General features: G+C 47.7%; 1 protein-coding gene across 2 annotated transcripts; it reads left to right on the top strand.

Moving 5' to 3' along the window:
* tafa4b (TAFA chemokine like family member 4b) lies at positions 1-20633 on the top strand. Of its 2 annotated transcripts, XM_029827512.1 has the most exons (7): positions 1-535; positions 4908-4990; positions 7975-8136; positions 8446-8555; positions 11974-12129; positions 17976-18100; positions 19734-20633. In XM_029827512.1, the coding sequence occupies exons 4-7, from the start codon at positions 8447-8449 to the stop codon at positions 19743-19745; spliced, it is 402 nt and encodes a 133-aa protein (XP_029683372.1). In that variant the 5' UTR covers positions 1-535; positions 4908-4990; positions 7975-8136; position 8446; the 3' UTR covers positions 19746-20633. The 2 variants fall into 2 exon arrangements, with proteins under 2 accessions (XP_029683372.1, XP_029683371.1); XM_029827511.1 differs by lacking the exon at positions 4908-4990.
* Positions 20634-22393: the final 1760 nt, after the last annotated feature.

Raw genomic sequence — 22393 nt, 5'->3', positions numbered from 1 at the left:
GGAAGACGGGCTCGTATCGCATTTCTCACGTCCAATCGATCCCTGCTCGGGAGGAGCGTCGGGAGCGCAAAACTATCACTCCCGCATCACCGTGCCATCACTCCAGCGGTCATCTCCCCTGCGACCATCACGCCTCCGCGTGGAACTGGCGCGCAGGGGTATGAACTTGTGTCGGGTGTTCTCCACACGCACCAGCCGGCTTTCTCAGTGGGGGGGGATTACGCACTTTTGACGACTTTGTCCTCATTGCGGGCTTCAGGCGGGACGCGTCTGAGATCATGGCAGCCTGGAGCACATCGCCGCCGCTTGAGCTCGGCTTTCTCACCCGGATCCGGAGGGTTTTTGCTCCGGTGTGACAGTAGTCCTGCTCACTCGTGTTTGGGTGCGCGGCGCGGAACTGAAACAACGTTTCAGAGGAATTGTCCCATTTAAAGGGAAAACAAATCAGTGGAGTTGAAGCAGAAAGTGGCAAAGCGCTCTCAGCTGGATTCCCTCTAAAGCCCCGGTGAGCATGACGTGGAGTTTACACATTTAGGTAAGGCGGTGTTTCTTTTATTCCAATTCAATTCCTTTTATGTTATTTATGTCTGATCTTGACATATAGACGAACAGAAGAATTAAACGAGGATGGGTGAAGGACTCGGTGAGGGACTTTTCCTACATTTTGTCAGTTGGAAGCAGGAGAGAGAAGAGAGTGATCACTGGCTGACTGGCTCGCCAGAGGAACTTTAGGGATTCCAAACGGAAACCTCCCCGATAAAAGTCACTCCACTCCCTCTCCATGCGTAATTTCCCTGCGTAAAACCGACGCGCCGAAGTATTGACGGTATCTGTGCAGGGGGGATGTAAGGTGGCAGGGATGTAAATATGTGTTCATTCGGATTTATTCGGACGTTCCTGATTGATCAGTGAGGGCGATGCGCGGACCGGGCTCCCTTTCACGCACCTTTGTGATTGTGCGGAGCCCAGGGGAGGCGTGAGGTTCCCGGTCAAATTGTGCACAGGAGTCTGGTGGTGCGCCCTTGAGGCTAATAGACACACACAATCATGCTCTCTCCCCCCCTCTCTCTCTAACACACACACACACAAACACACGTACACACACACACACTTTTGTGTTCCAAGATAGGAAAATGGGAAACTATACTTGGTACATGTTAATAGGCTCTGTAATGAGAACCAGCCCCTATCAGGCTGTAGCGTTAGTCATCCTCGTATCCATCCCTCTCATGCCCCCCTCCCCTCACCCCTTCCTCCTGTCCTTCTTCCTGTCCCCCTCTATAGGTCCGCAATTGGTATTGTATTGAAAGTGTGTAATAATTTCCCCCATTGTTTTTCAAGCGTGTGGTGGTGATCACTTCACAGTAAGTGGTGTCATTAGTGTGGCAGAGGCGGGGTGGTGGGGGTGGGATGGGGGTGGGCGGGGGGTGTTGAGGGAAGGAGGGAGGGAGAGGTTTGCAGGAGAGGATCGGTGCAGGGACCTAATTCTCATTGACAGTCACATTAACACAGGAGCAGCACTCTTAATCCTGGGGAGATTACTCTCTCATCCTAACCACACACACACACACACACACACACGCACACACGCACGCACGCACGCACACACACACACACACACACACACATACACACACAGCTTCTTTACCTGTCTGTAGCAGATGACTTCTCTTCGTCTTTGTAACCCTTTCTCCATCCTCCCACGACAGTTGATCACACAAACACACACCATCCTCCCTTTTTCTACTCTCTCTCTCTCTCTCTCTCTCTCTCTCTCTATTGTAAGGGCCCTTCCATCCCTCTTTTCTCCTAACACTCCTTCTATCGCTGCTCCCAGTGGTGGCAGCCACGGCATTGCCACAGTTGACATCTTTGGGGAGCCGTTCAGCTCTGCATGACTCAACAGCCTCCTATCTATTTACCCCACAGAGGGATGCTCAGGATGACTGGCTGAGAATGATGGTGATGTGTGTGTGTGTCTGTTTGTGTGTGTGTGTTTGGGATTCTGCATAAGGACATAGCCAACCAGGAAGATGACAGACAACAGCGGAAGTAAGGAAGGGTAGAGTTGAGCATAGATACGGTGTCTATGTGTGTGTGTGCGTATGTGTGTGTGTGTGTGTGTGTGTGTGTGTCTGCGAGCTGTGATGGTGCTGAGGTGATGTTCCAAAATGAAGGGAAAAGATATTTTTCCATATTGTGTAGACAGACCGAAAATGTGACCCAAAAGGGATGAGCAGGAGCACTTCTCTGATATGACATCAGGTTCAGGGAAAATAAATAAATAAATAAATAAATAAACACTCGAGACTGATTTTTTTTTCTCTTCCAAACAGCAGATCCATGACTCTAATGGAGGCCAGGGAGATGTCAGATCAATGAGAATGGCATGTATCTGTTTCTTGCATCCACCACAAAAACCACAGGCGGACAAAGGTCATAATATAACGTTTCTGGAAAAAAATGCTAAAGTTGAGACTTTCATGAGGTGTTGATCCTTCCTCCCACTTCTACCTGGTAAATAAATTGCTCTATTATTACAAAGAATGCTGAAGTGGTGGTAGATTTCAGACATTCAGCCCTTATTCTGCACTGCAGCTGGCGCTCATGCGAATCTTCGTGCATTTGCTCAGCGTTCCTGCAGGTGCTGATTCTTATATCTGGGTCATCAAGGGCTGATGCTTGAGCTTAGCAGGTGGATCTGCCAGACCTTCACGATCTGACCACCGGACTCAACATCCAACTCTGCTCCTGTCCCACTATAAACAATAGTTCAGCTTCACCATTGAGTCTTTAAAAGTTCCCCATGATGTTGGATCCAAGATCAAAAGCCCCATTTTAACTAAAAATATTATTATTAATACATATTAGGATGCTCAATGTCCATTTTTTCATTTGAAGTCAGCGATGATATCCCGTTGTAGTCATTCAGGTGTCGTTTGCCCACATGGCCATTGATGTCCTCCCTCTGCTGGGGCCTAAGCCCTTATTGCATGGCATGTGTGTGTGTGTGTGTGTGGGGGGGGGGGGGGGGGGGGGGGGGGGGGGGGGGGGGGGTGTTCTCTCAGACTCATGTCAGCCAGTCAGCCAGTGCCAGAAAAGGCCTCGGCCTGCTGTTTGGCATCATCTCGACCCTCAATCTCTCAGGTCCTGCCTGTACCTGCAGCTCGCACAAACACACCCAGAAGACCGGCAACGGGACAGCAGCCATCCAAAACCACTCCCTTGGCTTCTGCTGCGCCCTGCTCACAGATGGCGTCGTGCATTTAAGTCATTTTTTAAAACTTCTCTTTCGCAAAAACTTAATTTGACTGTGTTTCAGAGGTCTCAGGGGGACATCTTCGCGGCGCTAACTCGCTGTGACCGTGACTAATCTCCTGAGGTGAAAGTAATGATTGTAATTGAACGGGTGTGGCTCCTTCCCTCGGTGTTTTATCTATCACCTTGGATGCAATCTGCCGCTCCAGTCGCTTGTGCGTCCCAGTGCGAGGCGGCGCCTCACCGCTGGGTCCCCTCTGGCAGCTGGCAGATGTGTCGCTAACTGGTGTGGGGGAATTCTGCTCCACCAGAGATGACTGAGGAGCGTGGGTAGGAGAGGAAGTCTGCGTCCACCTGGTGCCTGCTGGAGTTGATGGTTTTGTAATGAAAAAGGGTTCCAGGGTCAGTCTTGGTGTCCTACTGATGTCAGTCAGTGGGGGACAATATCCTGTAGCCTGATGTCGGGACAAGAGAGGAGGAGGAATCATTATGTTCTAGTGGTTTAAATCGCTGGTGTTCTTCAAGAAAACCTCCAAAACCCAAAGATGTTTGCATGGGACCTTTTTAAAATCATTTCTTTCGCTACATCATACCAAAATTCCCACATGTATTAAAAAGAATTATAACCTGTTTTTTCCTTTCGGTTTTTTACATGACACTCAAAAATTTGTTTACATTTTTCTACCTTTTGGATGATGACAAAGTAAAGCAACAGCCAGCATCGTTCCCCCAAATGATTAAAAAAAGGATCCATGCAGATATTTGTAGGAACCACACAAAGCAACAGAGTTGTGGCTGTGCGTGCGCGTCCTCGCTGCTCTACGAGCGGCGCCGGGTTAGAGGCCCCTCTCATCTCTGCGGAGGACAGCCGTGCGGTGTCGTGCTCCACAGAGCCACAGACAAATTAATTCACTTATTGACACTGCTGACACGTCCCAGCGACTTTGTAAAATTAACAATTGATCAGGCTTCCGCTCTCTCCACAGTTCTCCTCTGACACACACACACACACACACACACACACACACACACACACACACACACACCTGACTTGTCCCTGGCTCCTTCATTTGCCGGGTTATTTTATTCCCTTCTTGCCTCAACGGCTCCCTTTCGTGTGGTTTGCTAATTTGGCATTGGCACAAACAGCATTTAATATAATTAACGGCAAGCAATTCATTAGATAAAATCAAGGTGCTCTCTGCATATGTTGTGGGCAGACGGCACAAGTGTGTAAGGTCATAAAAGCAGCTTCTTATTGTTTGTGTCCATTGATTGAAAACAGAGAGAGAGAGAGAGAGAGAGAGAGAGAGAGAGAGAGAGAGAGAGAGAGAGAGAGAGAGAGAGTAGAATTTTGCTCAAACTTAATGGCAGATTGCTAATAGGAAGTTTTTAGCACCTTTCTGAGCCTGCTGGCCACAGAGATCCACACAGGCACAGAGACACACTCATGCATGCTTTGGCTTTGTCTGTTATATGATTGCACCAAACCGTGTTCATGGGGAAAAATGTCCCACACTTGGCCATAAATTCAGGTAAACTGCTTCATGCAGGGAAAACAGATAAGCAGCAGCACCGCAGAGCTTTTTCCCAGTGAGTGGAGCGGTGCATAAAGACTGTTTTTTTTCTTTCCGTTTCATCATCAACAGTCGGCTGCAGTCAGCGAGGATAAAAGAGGAGCGACAAGAGGACAAAGACATCAATACTGCAGCTACTTTGGCCGAGCAGAGAAGTAAAGCAAACTTGCAAAAAAGTGTGGGTGTGCAGACGTCTGAGTGTCTCCTTTGCTTTTTCCTCCCTTCCATCCACCCTTCAATGCTGAGAAATGCTAACTTCTAATGGTTTTTTAGTGCTTTATTAGAGTGCAATGGATTTAGAGCCCGGGCCGTACCCCTGAGGAGGGGCTGCTCTGTTCTCTGTTGGCTGTCTAGAGTTTTAACTGTGCATCTGTAAAATAGAGGCCACAGAACCGGTTGAATACTTGCGCTAATAACTCGCTATTAAAACTGAGATTGGGGCTGTTATGCAAATGTGTCTGCATGGTGTTGCACAAGAAAGTGTGCTTTGTGCAAAAGCACCTCTTCTGTTGTGTGACAGTGTGTGTGTGTGTGCCAGCTGGACCAAGACCCCCTGTTGTGAAAGTCAAACACACATTAGACCTCATCACCATTACTGAGAGAGAGATGAAAATAAGCTGGGAGAGGAAGAATAAAAGAGCTGGGTCAGTGAACAGCCAACAGATATTAAAAATGCCTTTCAGCCCCCCACCAGGGTGAGAGGAGCAACAATGAAAGCGCACGAGTCCCCCCATGCGTGCAGAGACGCAAATGTTTCGAGGTCATCGGATCCTGAGATGGTGGCTTGTGCAACAAGGTGGGATCTGGACTTAAGTGCAGGCCGATCAATGGGGCTGTAATGGTAGCTCAGAGCCACGGACGTCCCCTCGCTCCTGCACGTCAATACTGGAGCCAGGTAACGCTCCTGAATTCCGACTTTCCTCTCACTCTGTTTCACTCTGACGGTTAAACCAATGACAGAACACGAAGGGGTGTGAGGAGGGGCTGATGGACACATTCACAGAGATTCCACTCATTTGTCCCTCTTCTTCTCAGAACTTCTGGATCCTGGAATTCTTCTGCTGGGTTTTAGAGCTCTCGGGACACACACACACACCCTTTTCCACACACCCGCTGACCTGCAGTAGCAGAACTCAACGATGTTCCGACTCAGAGGAAGACAAATGCGCCGAAGCCCAATATTACACCCCCCGACTGGATGTTAACACTCTGCATATCTGCAGGAATCCGAAACGCAGCGTGTACCATTCCACCGGGCTTTGTGCTCTCACCCGTTTCATTTCCAATATCTTTCTGCCTCAGGGAGACGCACTCAGTTTTACACTGATACGCTTTTTTTGTTGTTGTTGTTGCCTTCTTGGTTCATGCAAATACAATCAGAGCGGCGCTGCACTGGTGTGATACTGGAGTTATCTTCAATTTCACCACCTTGATTTCTTTTCACGCATGCTGGAGCTGAAGCACAGCCCAAACTGATCTCTTCTGCTCAGCGGTCCATACATTAATAAGGCTTCATTTAATACAATTTAAATCTCTTACACAAATCTTTTCAGTTCAATTCAGACACAAGATTAGAGTCTTGGACATTATGAGATCGATAAAACCTTTGTGTTATTCATTATCAAGTCTGATTTAAGAGCTGCAAACAAATGAGATCCGGCCAAGGCCAGACAGGAATATGCAAAACTAGTGACACGGAGGTTACGGTGTAATGGTGCAGTGTTTATTCACCACAGGAGATCAGATCTGTCGAGCAGAAACTTCCTGTCCTGATGATGTAATCGCTGCCACCGCTAACAGTTGAGCGTCAGCATCATCTCAGTCAAGCGCAGCGCGTCCCCATGTTTTATATATCCTACAAGTTTCACAGGAACGTCAGTTGTCATGTACACGGGTCACACTGACATATGTATGATTGTGTGTGTGTGTGTGTGTGTGTGCGCAAGAGCCTCGAAGTCGCTGGTGCATGATGTAGTTTTGACGTGTGGGGCGCCAGGACACGTTTTCGTCTGGATATCTTATTACATGCTCATGTCACTCTGCAGGAAATGACACAGAGCTCACACACACACACACACACACACAAAGAAAGGATGCAGCACTATTTCATATATATTGTCTTAATTGAGGCAATTTTCAGTGTTCTCATTTTTTAATTTAATTTTTCACAATTTTTTTTACAGTGCCAAACTCCACTAGGATCCTATTTTACAGTTCTAAAATCTCAATGCTTTTTCCTCCACAGGGATATAAATGTATATATTCTTTAAACATGAGTGTACGTGAATTCAGCTGTTGCCCTTGTATCCGCCACCAGGGGGCAGTGTAGCCACACCTATGGTTGGGAGTTGCTCAGTTCCCGGTAGTTCAAAGCAGGAGGCCTGAGCTGCACATCAATGAGTCCTGATGAATAATGAAGGTTCCACGAGGGGAGAGCATTTTGTTATTAATGCAAATCTGTTGTCTTTCATTCATATTACAGCGTTAGTCCCTTTGTCAAGGTGGCCACGTGTTGAATTAGGTATGTTGACACCCGCTCAGGGGATGGGATGGAATGGGAATTTACTCCTTCTTTTTCTCTCCCTCCTACGTCTGTTCACACGTGTGAATGAGTGACAGTGTGTAGAAGCGTGTGCCTCAGAAAGTGTCATTGAGCTCTAATTAGGGAGGATCTCCTGTTGTTCTCCAACGCTGAATTTACTTTGTAAATGCTGTACAAGCATTCGCTCATGCATGTGTGTGTGTGTGTGTGTGTTTGATCATCAATGTTGCAGCTACCAAAACATCGAGCAGGTTTTTTTTCTTTTATACACTGTTTTCAAATTGTGTTATCCTAACGGTTTGGCCTCCACATTCTGAATACGATCTGTGTGTGTGTGTGTGTGTGTGTGTGTGTGAATGAGAGATAGAGAGTGGTGTGTGATGTGGGGGTCACATTCAGCCTGGGGGTAGGTGAACCCACTGTAAACAATGCATCTGACAGAATTCTGCCCTTCACATCTCTCTCAGCGTGTTCGTGTGTGTGTGTGTTTGTGTGTGTGTGTGGCTCCTGATATAAGGCGGCCCACCGGAGGCCACCGTGGTACCCCTCAGCAGGCTGACCTCTCTGACCGGATGTCTTTGCACCTCCTCTCCTCAGGGACTTCTCCAGTTTGAGGTGAAAGGAGGAGGCACAGGAGGAGGCGCAGGAGGAGGCGCAGGAGGAGGTGGAGGTGAAGGAGGAAGGCCGAGGCATCCATCTATGCAGTCATGTCCTGTGCACACTAAGAGGAAGTGCGAACAAGAAAGAGACAACCAACAGGTGAGATGACCTGGGAAACGGGAGATCTCCCCAGAATTGACTGCTGGGACTTGTTTATGCTGTATTTGATACATTTCTATATTTAATTTAATTTCTTTATTTCAAATAAATGACATGTTTGCAGTGATTGCTTGATAATCTGGCGGTCCCAGATGAAAATCCAGTTATATTTAATGTGATAACCAGTGCTGCTGGGTTAGCTGTTACTGAATGTGCTGGAAATTCTGCTCAGGTCTATTTTTGAGGCCTTTTCTTTTTCCTCCCTCCCTCTTTTTCAACCTTTGCTCCTTCTTCGCTCATCTCTCTCAGGATGAAACTGTGGGGGAGGTCAGCTTGGCCTCTGTGGGTGGCCTACGTTGTTGCCTTGGTGATGTTCTGCGATGACCCGGCATCTGCCGGTGCCCCCCTGGGACCGACAGGTACGTCAGGCCTCGACAACGGGGTCAACAACGTTTTTTTTTTCTTTTTTTTTTTCTTTTTTAATGATTAGCTCCAAACTCGCACAGACGCAAACGCCACTTCAGCTGTCTGGAGGAGTCATCACAAACAGATCTATGTGGGTGAGATCAGCAGTGATCTTCTCAGCTCTTTAGTGGTTTAGCTTTATAACAGACTGAAAGTGTGGCGCTGTTCATGGCCGGTTGCTATTGCATGAACTAATATTAACATTTAGTTAATACTAAAGGAATCAGTGGAATTTATTTAAAGGCTGCCAGCTCAACCTGGAGAAAACCACCCTGACCTGTGACTGACAGGCAGAAAACAGCAGTAAATTAGGCCTCCGCTTGTTGGTGACATTCTCTCGATTCAACTCCTCCAAAGACGTAATCATGACAATTTCCCTAATTGTACCCTCTGAATGCTTGTGTTTTTAAGGTGACCTTTATGTGGCGCACAAATGCTATCAGTATCCAGCCGGCGCTCTCACTGATTGTGTTAGTTGCCTTTTGACGGCTTGGAGGCCGCCTGCTTGCGGCAGGGACACTGCTAATTGCCGGTCTTGTGTATTGTGAAGGTCAGCAAGGGGGTTTCGCCCACTCTTTATTCCGCTTGAGCGTGTGAAACGCGATAGCTCGCTCCCAGGCTGATTGACGCCTTTCATTAGGAGGTTTCCTGTAATTGGTGGACCTGTTGCCTCTGAATACCAACATGACAAACACATGGCAGGGTGAGGTTATGAAATAATTGGCTGTATGTTATGACTGCCTGATAACTTTTCCACTCAAGTGTTTTGACTGTTTTGTTGCCAGGTCAGAGAGGTGGTTTTGATGCTTGAAGCGGGCACAGTACCGTTTACGACCACACGGGGGCACTGGAGGCAGAAAAATGCATTGGAAAATTTGTTTTTTCAATTTTTTTTATTACTTTCATTTAATAGAATATTTTTAGATTTTATAGAGTATATAGGATTTTTGATATTTTTTTTAAATTTAGAAAAATGTTTTTGAAGTCCCACTGACTATGATGCTGATAATTAGCTTCAGGCCTGTTTAACAGCGATAATGTCAAGAGGATTGATGAGGGGGGGCTGTAAGGGGGGATCGGGGTGAGTGGGGAGTCAGATCAGGAGAGGAAAGTGACAGAGATGTAGAGAAGCTGGTGAAGTGGGATGAAGGAGGAACGATCGAAGTTTTATATGGAATTTGGTGCTGTGTCTGACCTGGTTTTCTGGTTCTACAAGAAACGTTCGGCCTCTCAGGCTTGCGAACGTGCTTTCTGGGTATTGACAGGAGGAAGGCAGCTTTTTTTTTTTTGATAAATTGCACACCGCTGCTACCTGCCTCTCTCTCCGTCAGCCTACATCAATAGCCCGACAATCCCATCAGCTCGCCTGGTCGCACCCACTCGCCTCCACCGGTCTCTGGCAACACCTTCTTCTGTTTGACTGACACAGGGATGGAAGCGTTTATCCAAGCTGGAGGAGACTTTTCATCTCGGTGTGCTGCAGTTACAGTTGGAAGGCCGCGGCCGAGTGGTTTAAGGGCAGACATTACATGCATTCTTATTTCACGTGTGTGGCCCGGCGGCCGACTGTTCGAGGACACAGCCGAGGTGTCGTGCACTCATCAGGACCTGATGGAGGGAGGAGAAAATGATCTCTGTGCTGCCAGTGAGGCGGTGCGTTACACCAAAAATCCCTGCTCGGTTTGGTTAAATTCAGCGAGAAGTGCTGCGAGGTGAACGTGGGCTCAGCGATGATGTGAATGGTGGAAGGAAGACGCATGTGATCAGAAATAACTGCGTGCTTTTTCATTCTGGTTCTTCATCCCTTTAATTAAGGATGTTGCATATTTCCCTGGCTGCTTTGTGTACCACTGAAGGACCAACTGATCAACACAATGAAACGGTTTTAACCTGATAGACCTGCAGAAAGAAACATTTTTTAACAATTGGATCTGCTTGTGTTACACTTTTTTTTGCTCCAATAAAGGCAAGAGAACTGCAGACGTTCTGACCTCAGCGGCTGAATAGCAGAGAGCAGCTCTGTTGCCCCCGACAACACAAAGCTGCTCTTTCCTGTCTTTCTGCCTCTCCCTGTCTGGATCTCTCCCCTCTCCATCCTCTTTCTATCTCCCTTTCCTGTCTCTATGCTTCCCTTCCTCTCCCCCTATCTTCCCATCTCCCTTTGTCCCCCCCCCCCAATCGTCCATAGACGGTTCATCCTTACGTTAAGTGTTGAGCTAATTCCCAGCAGGCTTTCATGATAATGAGGGTTTGCCTGATCAAAACAAAGACAATCTGATTATATGTGAGGTCAGACGTCACTCTGTGATCCCATCACCGTTATCGCTGCTACAGTGATGGCGGCCTGGATGAGTAGTGCCCTATTTCATTATTTTGGACCTTTCAGAACATATTGGTGTGTGCGTAAGGGAGCGTGCGCAGGTGTGTGTGCACGTATGGGGGCAGCAGCTTGGGGGACAGGAGTGTTGGAGACAGAGGAGTGAGGGAAATGAAAGTGGAGGGATGATAGTGGAGGGGTGCCCTCAGAGAGCCTCAGATCATTGATGGGGCTCTCTGGAGAAGAGAACAAACAAACTTTAAATCAGAAAGGATGAGAAGGGCCACGGCCTGCGGAAATGGAACCCTCTACAGTGTCTGTGTGTGCGTTTAAGCCGCACGTGTGCACACGCGCGTGCGTTTTCCCATCTGCCCGCAAAAGCTCATTGAGCTGAGCATGAAAAGTTCTGGAGTGTGGGTAAAGTCACGTAGATAAATGAAATCTGGGCTTATGGCGCCTTGTAACCGGGGTTCTTTTCAGCGGCTATAGAGAGGCTTATAGGTTGTAATGTCACCGGGATGGTTTGTTGTGCTCTGGGAGAAAAGGTGCCAGAGCCCCCCCGGGGAACACACAAAGAGCTTTGAGATGGCAGCCGCCGCCTGTCCAGCAGCCAGGAGCAATAATTACACACAACCCAGGCAACAGTCGGGGACGGATCTTCCTGTAAGTGTCCACCTTCACTCCTCCAGCACACATTTCCTCCATGAGCAGCCTGAATGAAGGAGACATTTTAAAGTTTTGATTGCACATAAATTACGAATCGCTGCGGGAATATGTTTGCCACCGGAGAGCTCGGGGCTAAAGTGAAGTGCACCCATCACCGTCATTAACGGGAGCGGGCGAGATAATCAAGGGAAGATTAGACTCTGCCGGTGTGTCAGAGGTGTCGAGAGAAAAGCAATTATTCCCCGAGCACCACAAACAGTGTAAATGAGAGATAACACAAACTGTACTGAACGGTTTCAGGGTGCCCATAATTATTTTAGTGCGCGTGTGTTATTTACAAACGTATTTGAAGCTGAAGGAAAACTCAGTGAATTTGTTCTGTCTCTCAGTGTCCTACCAGGTGAAGCAGGGCACGTGTGAGGTGGTGGCCATCCATCGCTGCTGCAACAAGAACAAGATCGAGGAGCGCTCTCAGACCGTCAAGTGCTCCTGCTTCCCCGGGCAGGTCGCTGGCACCACGAGAGCCCGGCCCTCCTGCGTGGAAGGTAAAAACAAAACAAAACTCACCACTGCGGGAGGCTGTCTGAACCTGCGGGAGGCTGTCCGGCCGCCGCTTCCTGTCTGGCCGCAGGTGACCCCGTGGCGTGAGATGTCGGTAGATGTTTGTCCGTGGCAGATGCGTTTGCTGAAACGAGGGGTGTGTGTGAGGCATCCCTGGGAAAAGCTGCTAGAATGACTTCAGAGTCAAGGCGAGCATCCAAACGGCGCCGCAGTGACCTCAGAGCGCTCTCAGTGTTGAGAACCTGGAGTCACAGCATTTCCCAGCCTTTATGAGCACTTTTTGCTCGATCACTACTGCTTTTTCCTTTTGTTGAACTCCATTTTCCCTCTGGCAGGACAGACCGGGAGCAGATGTTCTGCACTTCTGCTCTTTCAGGACATTTGACGACCGTGACCCTTTTTGCGTCCCACACTCGAACCGTACGCTCCCTCAGCGCCATCACAACCGGTGCCCTCTGGCATCCACGGGGCTCCGTGGAGATCGCGAACGCACCGGCTCAGTCAGCCGGATCCCGGTCAGGCGCATCAGATCATCTGTTCGCCGCTCCATCAATGTGTTTTTGTTCTGGAGCAATGGCACACTTGTGCCATTTTCTTCCTCTCCAGTCTGTATGTCCAAATGTAATAACCATGGCATTTGTAATTACACCGAAACTCCACCCTGAGACATTCACACGCAGAGACATTTACAGAATGTCATACTTTAAAGGCTGCAATTATTTTCATTTGCATTCTCTAACACTCCCAGAGAGGTTTGAATCCCCGCTGAGTCACTTAAGAACAAACTATAAACCTTTAATTATACAAATCTGAGTGTTTGACATGTGCAAGTGGAACAAAATGTTCAGCCAATGTTAATCATGTTTAAGTGGGTTTTTTGTTTCTTGACTCACTGAGGTGTTTAATGTTTCCATTTTGTGGCCTTCATTAGTCCCTAATCAACATCGAATGTACCTGATTTGCAGCCTGAGGTGCACAGTCATTCCTTCCTGTGCTTAATTCAGTCTAAACCGCGGGAGTGATTGATGCAATCCTCCTCGCTGCTGCCGGTTTTGAACTGGCTGATGCTATGTCAACATGTGGCCAGTAGGGGGCGCTTTTCGCATTCGAATGCCTCAGACGCTCAATTCAGCATCAGAACTCTCCTCAGCCAGCACTGAAAAGTAAATGTGTTGTTTATTTAACCTTTGTGATGAGTTCCTAGATGGGAACAAAGGCTTGATAATGATAGGATCAGGCAGCCATTGCGAAAAATGATTGGCTTTGTAATGAAAGGGAGGGGTGGATAAATCAGGAATCATGTGAGAGCTTGCAGAAAAAAGTGCTTGTTTTATGTTTGTTCACTTCTCCTGAAAGACTCGGTTCAGTTTTGTGAAGAGTCATCAGAGGCTAATTGACAGCTTTTATTGTGCTGCTGAAAGTCATTCAGAAGAAAGAAAGAAAGAACCCTTTCTTTCTTTCTTTCGTCCCCCCCAGAGCCTGTGCTTTCCCTTTTCCCTCTCACCTCCCACCTGTAACTCCATCCCCTGCTTCATGAGTCACGCTCAACCTCTAATTTTACAGTCAGAAAAGGTCTCACCTCCCCCGACACCTTGCCATGCCTGCAACACGTCTCTGCTCGGGGCCACTCTCACCTCCATCAGGCTCTGGGTTGCTGATGGAGAGAGACCAGCCCGTCTTTGTGGCCAGTCTTTGTAGAGGCGCTGGAGTGTAAATGAAGTTACATTATTGATGCCGGCTGAAAGGGGAGTAAATGGTGGCGGGTCCCATTACTGGCTGCTGCCTGGTGGGGGCCATTACTGTCACTAAGTTTTGTTCGAGTGAAGTCCATCCATCAGAAACACTTTTGCCCGTTTAGGTCTTTGTCAGGAAGCCGCGCTTATCATCGGTACCGTCTGAAGGTCGCAGGAGTAACGAAAGAAGTAAATAAATAACTCGGGGAACATTTTAATAGGTTAATACTGAGTCTGATGGAGGATCTGGTCCCATAACCTTTAATGAATGTCACCTTAAATCGTTACACTTTTAGCTGCTCGGTGTCACCCAGAGTTTTGCTTTTTCTAAGCAGAAAAGGTTTGAAGTTAGAGGTTGCACATAACTGAAAAAAAGTTAACAACTTGCTGCTCTGAATATCCGAGCAGTAACAGTAAAAATGGCTTTGAATCATCCCGCAGACGGCACCAATAACGTGTGTTTGGCAGCGGGCGCCACACAGAACTGGAAACTTGATAAAATGCCGGATGAGTGGATTTATTTGGTTGAACTTGGACACGCAGACGTGCAGCCTTTCATTACAGGGCAGACAAATCCAGTTTAGCGTGTGAGGGCGCGCCGGCCTGCTGTTGTTTGCTCTCCAAATCCGCTCACTAACGTTTGACTTTTGCCCTCCTGCGCACGACGGCGACATTTCACAGAGCATAGTCACATTCGGTGACTCCCCCCCCCACCAACACACACATTTCGGCGTCATGCACGCCTGGCCACGCTGGCAGAGACGCAGCACGTCAGTAAATCATTGTGGAAAGAGATGGATGCTGCTCTCGGGCTGCTTCTGTACTACAGGATCACTGAGCGGAACAGTTACAATGCCTCAGGGCATCCCAACCTCCAGGTCCATCCCCAACTTCTTCTTGTGTGTGTGTGTGTGTGTGTGTGTGTGTGTGTGTGTAAATAAAAGAGAGAGGGAGACAGGACACCGGATGCCCTTTAAATATTAATGACCAGGGAACAAGGGCAAGAGACTTCTCATGATTGTGCTTTTATGGCTGACACTCACTGCACTGGGGCAACATATATGTGAGCATAGACACACCCACGCACGCACGCACGTGCACACTGTCTTTACATTGAGACTTTACATTGAGTTCCATTCATTTTTCATCCATTTGTTCCTCCTGGTGTGCAGTCAGGAGTAATGGCTGGCGACAGCCGTGCCTGAGTGCGTCACAGCCTATATTTGACTGACACAATGAGTTCGACCCGCTGAATTTCTTTATCTCACTCATCCATTGTTTTCTCTACACAGTAAAGCTACTCCAGGCCCGATGATCACCTGACACGATCAATTTACAGTGTACAATTAGCAGCCCCAGATATTCCAATTTTCACCTGTCTCTTCTAGAGAGCTGGCGTCTCCTTTTGTGTCATTAGCTTTATCTTTCCAACCAAGAAGAGATGCATCAAATTAGCTGGTGTTGACGAGCACTTTGTGAACAAGCGCTATATAAATACATTAAGTGTTAATTGGGCATCACAGAGGTTTCTATGCATAAACAGCGCTTGCTTCCTTCTCTAATCCAGCTGTGATGGTTGTAGCTGGAATCAAAAGAAAGTACGATAAAGATGGAGGGGGCCTGTAATTTCAACTTTGTCCACTTGATGTCACAAACATTACAATTTGGGTCGGTCTGCAGGGAGATCCAGACCGGATTGGTTGAACGCGATCTGAACTGACGTTTGACACACGCACACAGACGCACGCACTTTAAAATGAGTGACACTCATCACGTTATGGTTAGACTGACGTGTCGTGATCAGTCAGAGATGGAGACGGAGCTGTGAGGAGCCTCGTAGCACCAAAGCTACAGAGAACTTATTTAGAGGGCCCCAGAGACTCCAAGAACCTGGGGAATAGCATAGCCTCAGTCCTCAGCTTCTCCTAATCACCTGTACCTTAAGCAAAGCAGCGTCTAGACGGTTGCCCCCAGCGGAACCCTCGCAGTCTCAGCATGAGGAGTCTAAAGAGAGACGCTTTGAACGCAGCGCTGTAATGAGGCGATTGTAAGGGTGATGAAATGTGTGTCTGTCTAATTTAGCATGCGCACCTTTTGGGAATATAGATAGAGAATTTTAATGAGACAGATGCAATTAGACCTCAGAGATACGTATCACAATGTGTTATTCTCCCTTTTCTTTCCCCTGGTGGGTCTATTCTCACTGATGATGTTGAGCCATTTTTACATTTTCACAGTTTTTGAATATGCAGGTGAATATTTGCATGGATGCTCGTTCAGAAAAAAAGAGAACGTCTTCTTTAAAACTGTGCTCTTTCTGGGGACCTTAATGGCAACTGAGCATCAAACCAGTTGCTGAAAATGGTGTTGAGATGGAGAAGCAGCTGCATTAATGGGCCTTTGGTATATACTGGGACGAGTGGGAAGCTGCCTGCCTGTTCTCCGGCTCACTAATGAACCAGTGCCGTCTCGCAGACGGGGTGTCGTTTTGTCCAGCTGTATGTAAAGTGGAACGTCTGAGATGGTGAATCTGATATTTCCAGCATAGGTTGGAAACAGCCGCTATTAAAACCAACACTCGAAATGGTCATCCTGCGTCACGGATGGCATCACGCTGTGCGTCATGTCCACGCCCTCCCTGTGTAAGGACCATGTTCCTGAACGCCACACAGCTTTTAGCTGATGAGCCCGTGCATGAAAAAAAGAATAAATACAAACAGGCTTTTATCATTAACCGGCGGGATGAATTGCAGAGCTTTTGAACTCTACTCATCAGGTTTCTTTGTGGTTGCATTCACGTCTCAGACTTTCCAGCCATCTCCAGCTTGTTTTCCTCCTCTCTCTTTAATCTGCTGCTTTCTCCCTGCGATAGCCAAACTTAAACAGCCTTTTTCCCTCGCCGGCGCTCCGTCTCTGCCTCTCCCAGTTCCCCCGCTGCTCATTTCCACACTACAAAGCTGTTTTCTTTGGTGAACACCTATTATTCAGCCCGGTCTCTTTATTTATCGTGCCCCCCCCCCCCCCCCCCCCCCCCCCCCCCCCCCCCCCCCCCCCCACACACACACACACTTTTTCTCTCAGTCAGACTTTTCTTTCCCCCTCGATGCTGGAGAGGATTTATCCACGTTGTTGTGCGTTAGACAGGAAGAAACGCATTTTCCCGCCAGCTCGTTACTTCCTTTATTATAGACACAATAATCACAATCCAGGCACCAGTTGGAAAATCTCCATCTCCTCAGAGCGGATGGAAAGAAGAAAAGAATGGGTGGATAATAGTTAGGAGGGGGAGACAAATCAAGTTATTTTTGGACTTGGTGCTGTCAGATGGGGACAGTAGGTCAGATTTCAGGATAGATTCTCCAACTCAACAACGCATATGCACACGCTCATGCACTCTTATCGCTCCACAAATGTATTGGGATGCAACGGATCTGGCAGATGCCCCCCCCCCCCCCCCGAACATTCCCGTCCCTGTTACGAGCAGTGTTGGATTGATCCTGCTGCTTTATTATAATCCTCTTTGGTAATTGAAATGGTATCCATTGACTCACTAATTATCCCTTCTGTTTTGCTTATCACACTCAAAACAATGTAGAATTCATGATTCATCTGAATTCTACCGCGTGAGTCACAGTGGCAGCGATGCACAGCAACCCTCAGGATGGCCGCAGGATCGGTTATATTCAGATGTGCCTGTGGGCAAAATGTCACATTTCTTCTCTTCTGTCTACTTTATTTTATTTCCTTTATCCTGCTGATGCCAGACTCGCCCATTCTGCGCAGACTTTAAGATCCCATACGGAGGGATTACATTAATCTGATTAAAGAGGCTAACTGCTGTATATTTTAGCTCCAGCGGAAATCAGAGTAATTATATTACAGATGAAAAAAAGACATGGCTGCTAGAGATAGTGGAGGTTTGAGCAGGAGGTTTGGAGAGCCTTGGAGGAACAATCAGCACCATGGACAGTGCCTGTGACAGCTACACTGTAAAAAAGATGCTGTTGGTGCTACATTCTTATAACATTGGCGATCACGGTCAATTCAGCACTGTTAGTCCTATTTTATGTTGTGTTCTGTTGTGCTTTTGCCCTCAGCTTCCATCGTAGCCCAGAAGTGGTGGTGCCAAATGCAGCCGTGCATGGACGGAGAGGAGTGCAAGGTCCTGCCTGACCTGACCGGCTGGTCCTGCAGCACGGGCAACAAAGTCAAAACCACCAAGGTGAGAACTGCGTCTGCGTGTCCTGTCCAGGTCGTGCTCGTGTTTTTTAGGTCTGATAGCGTTCCCAAGCCAACCGGCTCACCTGTGGATTCATGCGAATTACCAAATGATTTTGCTTTGTGTTATGAGACGCCATGTCACCTTTGTTATTCTATTCAGCAGCATGTGAAATTAAAGTTGTCCCAAATGGATGCTGAGAAAAACGAGGTGTTTTATAAACAAAATCTTTGGTCCTTTGGGATGCATACTAATGAGTCCGCACTTAAAACAAACAACCCAAACATCTGCAAATAACATAAAGAAAGTCTACTTGACAGACAGGACTTAAGTGAGCCTTTTGCGCTAATCCGCTGTGCCATTGTTTCCTCAGGCGAGGGGGTGACAAAACATCTGATGGAAAAAACCTCCCGCCGCGTGACACCGTGTAAACCCACGCTTTTCAGATGACATAAATTAATTTAAACGAGGGTCCTCTGCGGCTCTTTTGTAAGATGCTGTATGAAAGCTAATTTAGGGGACAGACGAATGCTGTGTGCTGTGTGTGGTTGTGTGTGTGCTCGCCGTGGGATGCAGCAGGTGCAGTTTATTTACAGGTGAGTTACAGTTGTGAGAGAAGTGGCGCTCTCTCTCCATAAAAGTAATTGGCAGAGAGGTGGTACAACAACGCAACATCTGTTGCTCTCATTAGAATGCATCATAGCCGGGCCCTTCCACAGAGGCTCTACAATTAAGAGTCATAATTAAATTGGTGAGTGGGCCATACTGAGAAGCAGCAGCACTGCTGGGCTCAGTCACAGCGAGAGGAATTAATGACCCTCGACTGAGCGCCGACTCTGGGACGGAGAGGTGCACTAATCCTCGTTCTGCTGGATGCTGTTTTAATAAAAACTTCTTGATCAGTTGATCGGCAGAGAGGCGGATGAAGGGACATCATTGTCCGTAAGGCACCTCGGAAGCACTGAGCAGTTACTGGGAGACCTTGTAGGAGCTGTCGCACAAGGCAGCGAGACATCGATTCCTTGGCAACGGCCTGGCGAGGCCCCGCGCTCTGGCTCCTTTATTCTGCGCTTGCCTGACCTCCTTTCTCATCCTCGGTATCGCAGCCTCTGCAGTGGTCTGCCGCTGTTCATCTGTTTCACTCCCACACAGCGTAGGTGTGTTGTAGAAAGAGACAGATTGTCCGTCCGGGGTAATAGCGTAACAAGGAACTGCAAAGATTCCTCGCCACCAGATACGCGCTTCCTCGCGTTCCCTTAAATACACATGGCATTCTCTTGTGGCTCGAGCTGGAATTTTAAAATGCAACCGTATCTGTTTAGTATAAATAAACTGCGGGTGGGGTTTGTCGAGAGAAAACAAGCTCCCTGCGTCTCCAATTACACATCGTCTGCTTGTGTAAACAACATATTACACCTCGGAGACATGTGAAATTCGGCGCTGACACTGTTGGTCGACGCAATCAGCCAGCTGGACTGAAAACAAACACTATCAATCCAGCAAGACAGGGAGCCAGAACGGGTCTGACTCGGAATATTCGGCGACTCTGAAGCAGGAAACAGAGCCGTTTACTGTAATTACATGTCTGTCTGACACTGATTGTCGTCTCTTATCTGTGATATCGTCTCCTCCTCAGGTCACACGATAGCGAGACAACCGCCAGGCCGGGGGGAAACCTGAACTTCTCCACGACGGATGATTGACTCAGCGATGGGAAAATGGAGAGAGAGAGACAGAGGATATCCATCACAAATCACATTAAACTCTTACACATGTCTATGGGGAATCACGTGTGGAGCACACGTATGATGGTATTTGTGAGTCCCGGACAGCCACGTTGCATCTGGACACAAACGGATGCTTTGCCAATAATGGACAAAATGGATTAATTTATTCGTGGGCATCAGATTTCTTCCCGGATTGAAGCGACCCAAAGGACATATTTCAACTGAGCATTTGTTAAGTGCGAGATGTGATCCGTAGAGACCCGCTGTCGATAAGTAGAGCCTCAACCGGGAACAGATGGGGATCATTTGGGAGGAATGGAGCAGATAGCAGCTCATAACTAGCAGATAGCAAATTAGCGTAAAATTGCTCCTGTGGGTCGAGTCGCCACCGCGGAGACGGTTTCTACGGGAGTCATTTTGCAGCTCACACCCTGAGCTGCAGCGTAGGACCATTATATATTAAACCTTCACGTACGATGTTTGCACAAGTCCAAGCTTTTGGGAATGTTTTTTGCTTTTCTAGAGCCCCCTCCCCATCATTTGCTGTGAACGTCACATGACTACGAAGGTCATGAAGGTGAGCTTTTTGTAAAATGCCCCTCCTCCCCCTGCAGTAGGTATTTGTTAAAAAAAAGACTCAGACGAGCTTTGCTTACCGCTTGATACAATATGAATTAATAAACTGCGATTCATCTGTCTCTTATTTTTAGATTTGAGGTTTTCAAGCTCAGCCTTCAGAGTTATATATAATTGATCCATTATATTACCTTTTATGTTAACTGTTAAAAAGCCCCATAAAACATTCAAACAAGGAAGACTTCTTGTCTTGTTTTTGTATCTTAAGTAACGTTTTCCCTTTCTTCCTCTAAATCTCCTTAATCTTTTAAATCTGGGTATTTGAAAAAGGACCTTTCAGCTATAAATCTGCATGCAGTGTTTTCTTTGTTTTTTCGGTTTTTTTACACACTGCTGAATATTTGCCTCTGCTCGCTGCACCATCCTCCTCCTCCTTATTTCAATAACGCACACAGAAATAATTGCCACCTCTTTGGAAACATGTTTTTTCTTTCCTTCGGGGCTCGATTGTTTCTCCCGTGAGTGAGTGCAATTGTGGCCTGAATAACCCAACTTGCACTGCGTAATTATCGCCGCCTTTTCTAACTTTCACGGCGCCTTTTTTTGAGTCATTATCACCATTTCTTGCAAAATCCTGTGTCATACAAAAATTGGCCTAGATAAAACTGTCCTCCATCCCTCTGCTGCTTGTCCTCGCCCGCTGTGCTGTTCCAGATCCGTTTCTTCTTTCTGAGGTAGAAACAGGTGCGAGTAAAAGGACTTTCTCTTCTTCTGTGACATGCGAGCGGCGAATGAATCGGTCAGCTTTCCTGGAGAGTCGTCTACCAGGGGGCTGTTCCTCTGTGAAGCCCCTGCTCTGCTTTGTGAGCTATGATAAATGGGAGTGGCTCCAATGCTGAGCTCGAAGCCAGAGGGATCTGGAGGGACGGTGGGGCTTCCACTGGTGGGGAGCGCCGCTCTCTCATTACTGGATGGCGGTGGGTTCCTCCCGAGACGGCTGATATGGGATATTTTTAGACCTGTAGTGCAGCACTTAAGGCGAACACATCACAATGCCCTCTTCATTTGGGCAGCAGCCCAACAATGGCGCACATAAAGAGGCCATATGATATCTGTCACCCTGTGCTGTTCTGCGTCTCGCCGAAAATTCTAGCGCAGCCACGTGCACATGACGATGTGAGACTACAGACCCTCGATGCTTCTGCCCTGCACCGCTCCTTTGCAGCAGAAAACAACACGTGAGGACAGTTTGTGGCGCTCCCTGGTGGTCGGGGCTCATTGCCAATCCATGTGCACACGCTTACAGTTAGCACTGATGAGCAAGCTGGTCAGCCCTGCAGCAGAACAGAAGTGCCCCCCCCCCCACCCCACCCACCTTTGCCAATTTATGAGGAGGAAGACGACTGTGCGGTGAGAAGCCTCAAGGTATCTTGGAGGGATTTTTTTATTTCCATATTCGACTTTAATGAGATGTTACACAGAATGCAAATTTAGCAGGTTTTTAAGTGAATAGCATACATTCGCTTGTTCGTTGCATCCAAAACACTCCAAGAAGTTCCCTCTTTGCTTTTAGCTGCGATGCAGCTCTTGACGATCACTCTTTAAAAAAGCATTCGCTGCAAGGCGACGCGCTTGTGTGGAAAGGTTTTCGAGCCTCTCAGCATCCCATGGAGAGCGGCTGCTTTGCTGTCCTTGGGTCAATAACTTGCAGCCAAAAAACACGGTTGCAAAGGAACATGCTAATGAGAGCGGCCAGACAGCTGAAATTTTAAGCGGCAAATGGAAGAACAATGAGCCGCCTCGCTGCAAAAGCAGAGATAAAAAGGTAAAGCTACCGCGTCTGCGATGGGGGACATGTGTGAAGAGGCGTTTAAGGATGTCTTTGTTTATGCATTAGCCATGCGAGGCTCTCGAGAGGCCACTCGCATCGTCAAACCAAACACCTCCAATAGCTCATCATCAGGCCCCTTTGCAATTCACACAATCGGTGCCC

This window comes from Takifugu rubripes, chromosome 19, assembly GCF_901000725.2.
Source record: "Takifugu rubripes chromosome 19, fTakRub1.2, whole genome shotgun sequence".
Lineage (NCBI taxonomy): Eukaryota > Metazoa > Chordata > Actinopteri > Tetraodontiformes > Tetraodontidae > Takifugu > Takifugu rubripes.
Note: the sequence above shows the minus strand (reverse complement) of the source record. Positions and strands in the feature narration are given on the sequence as shown.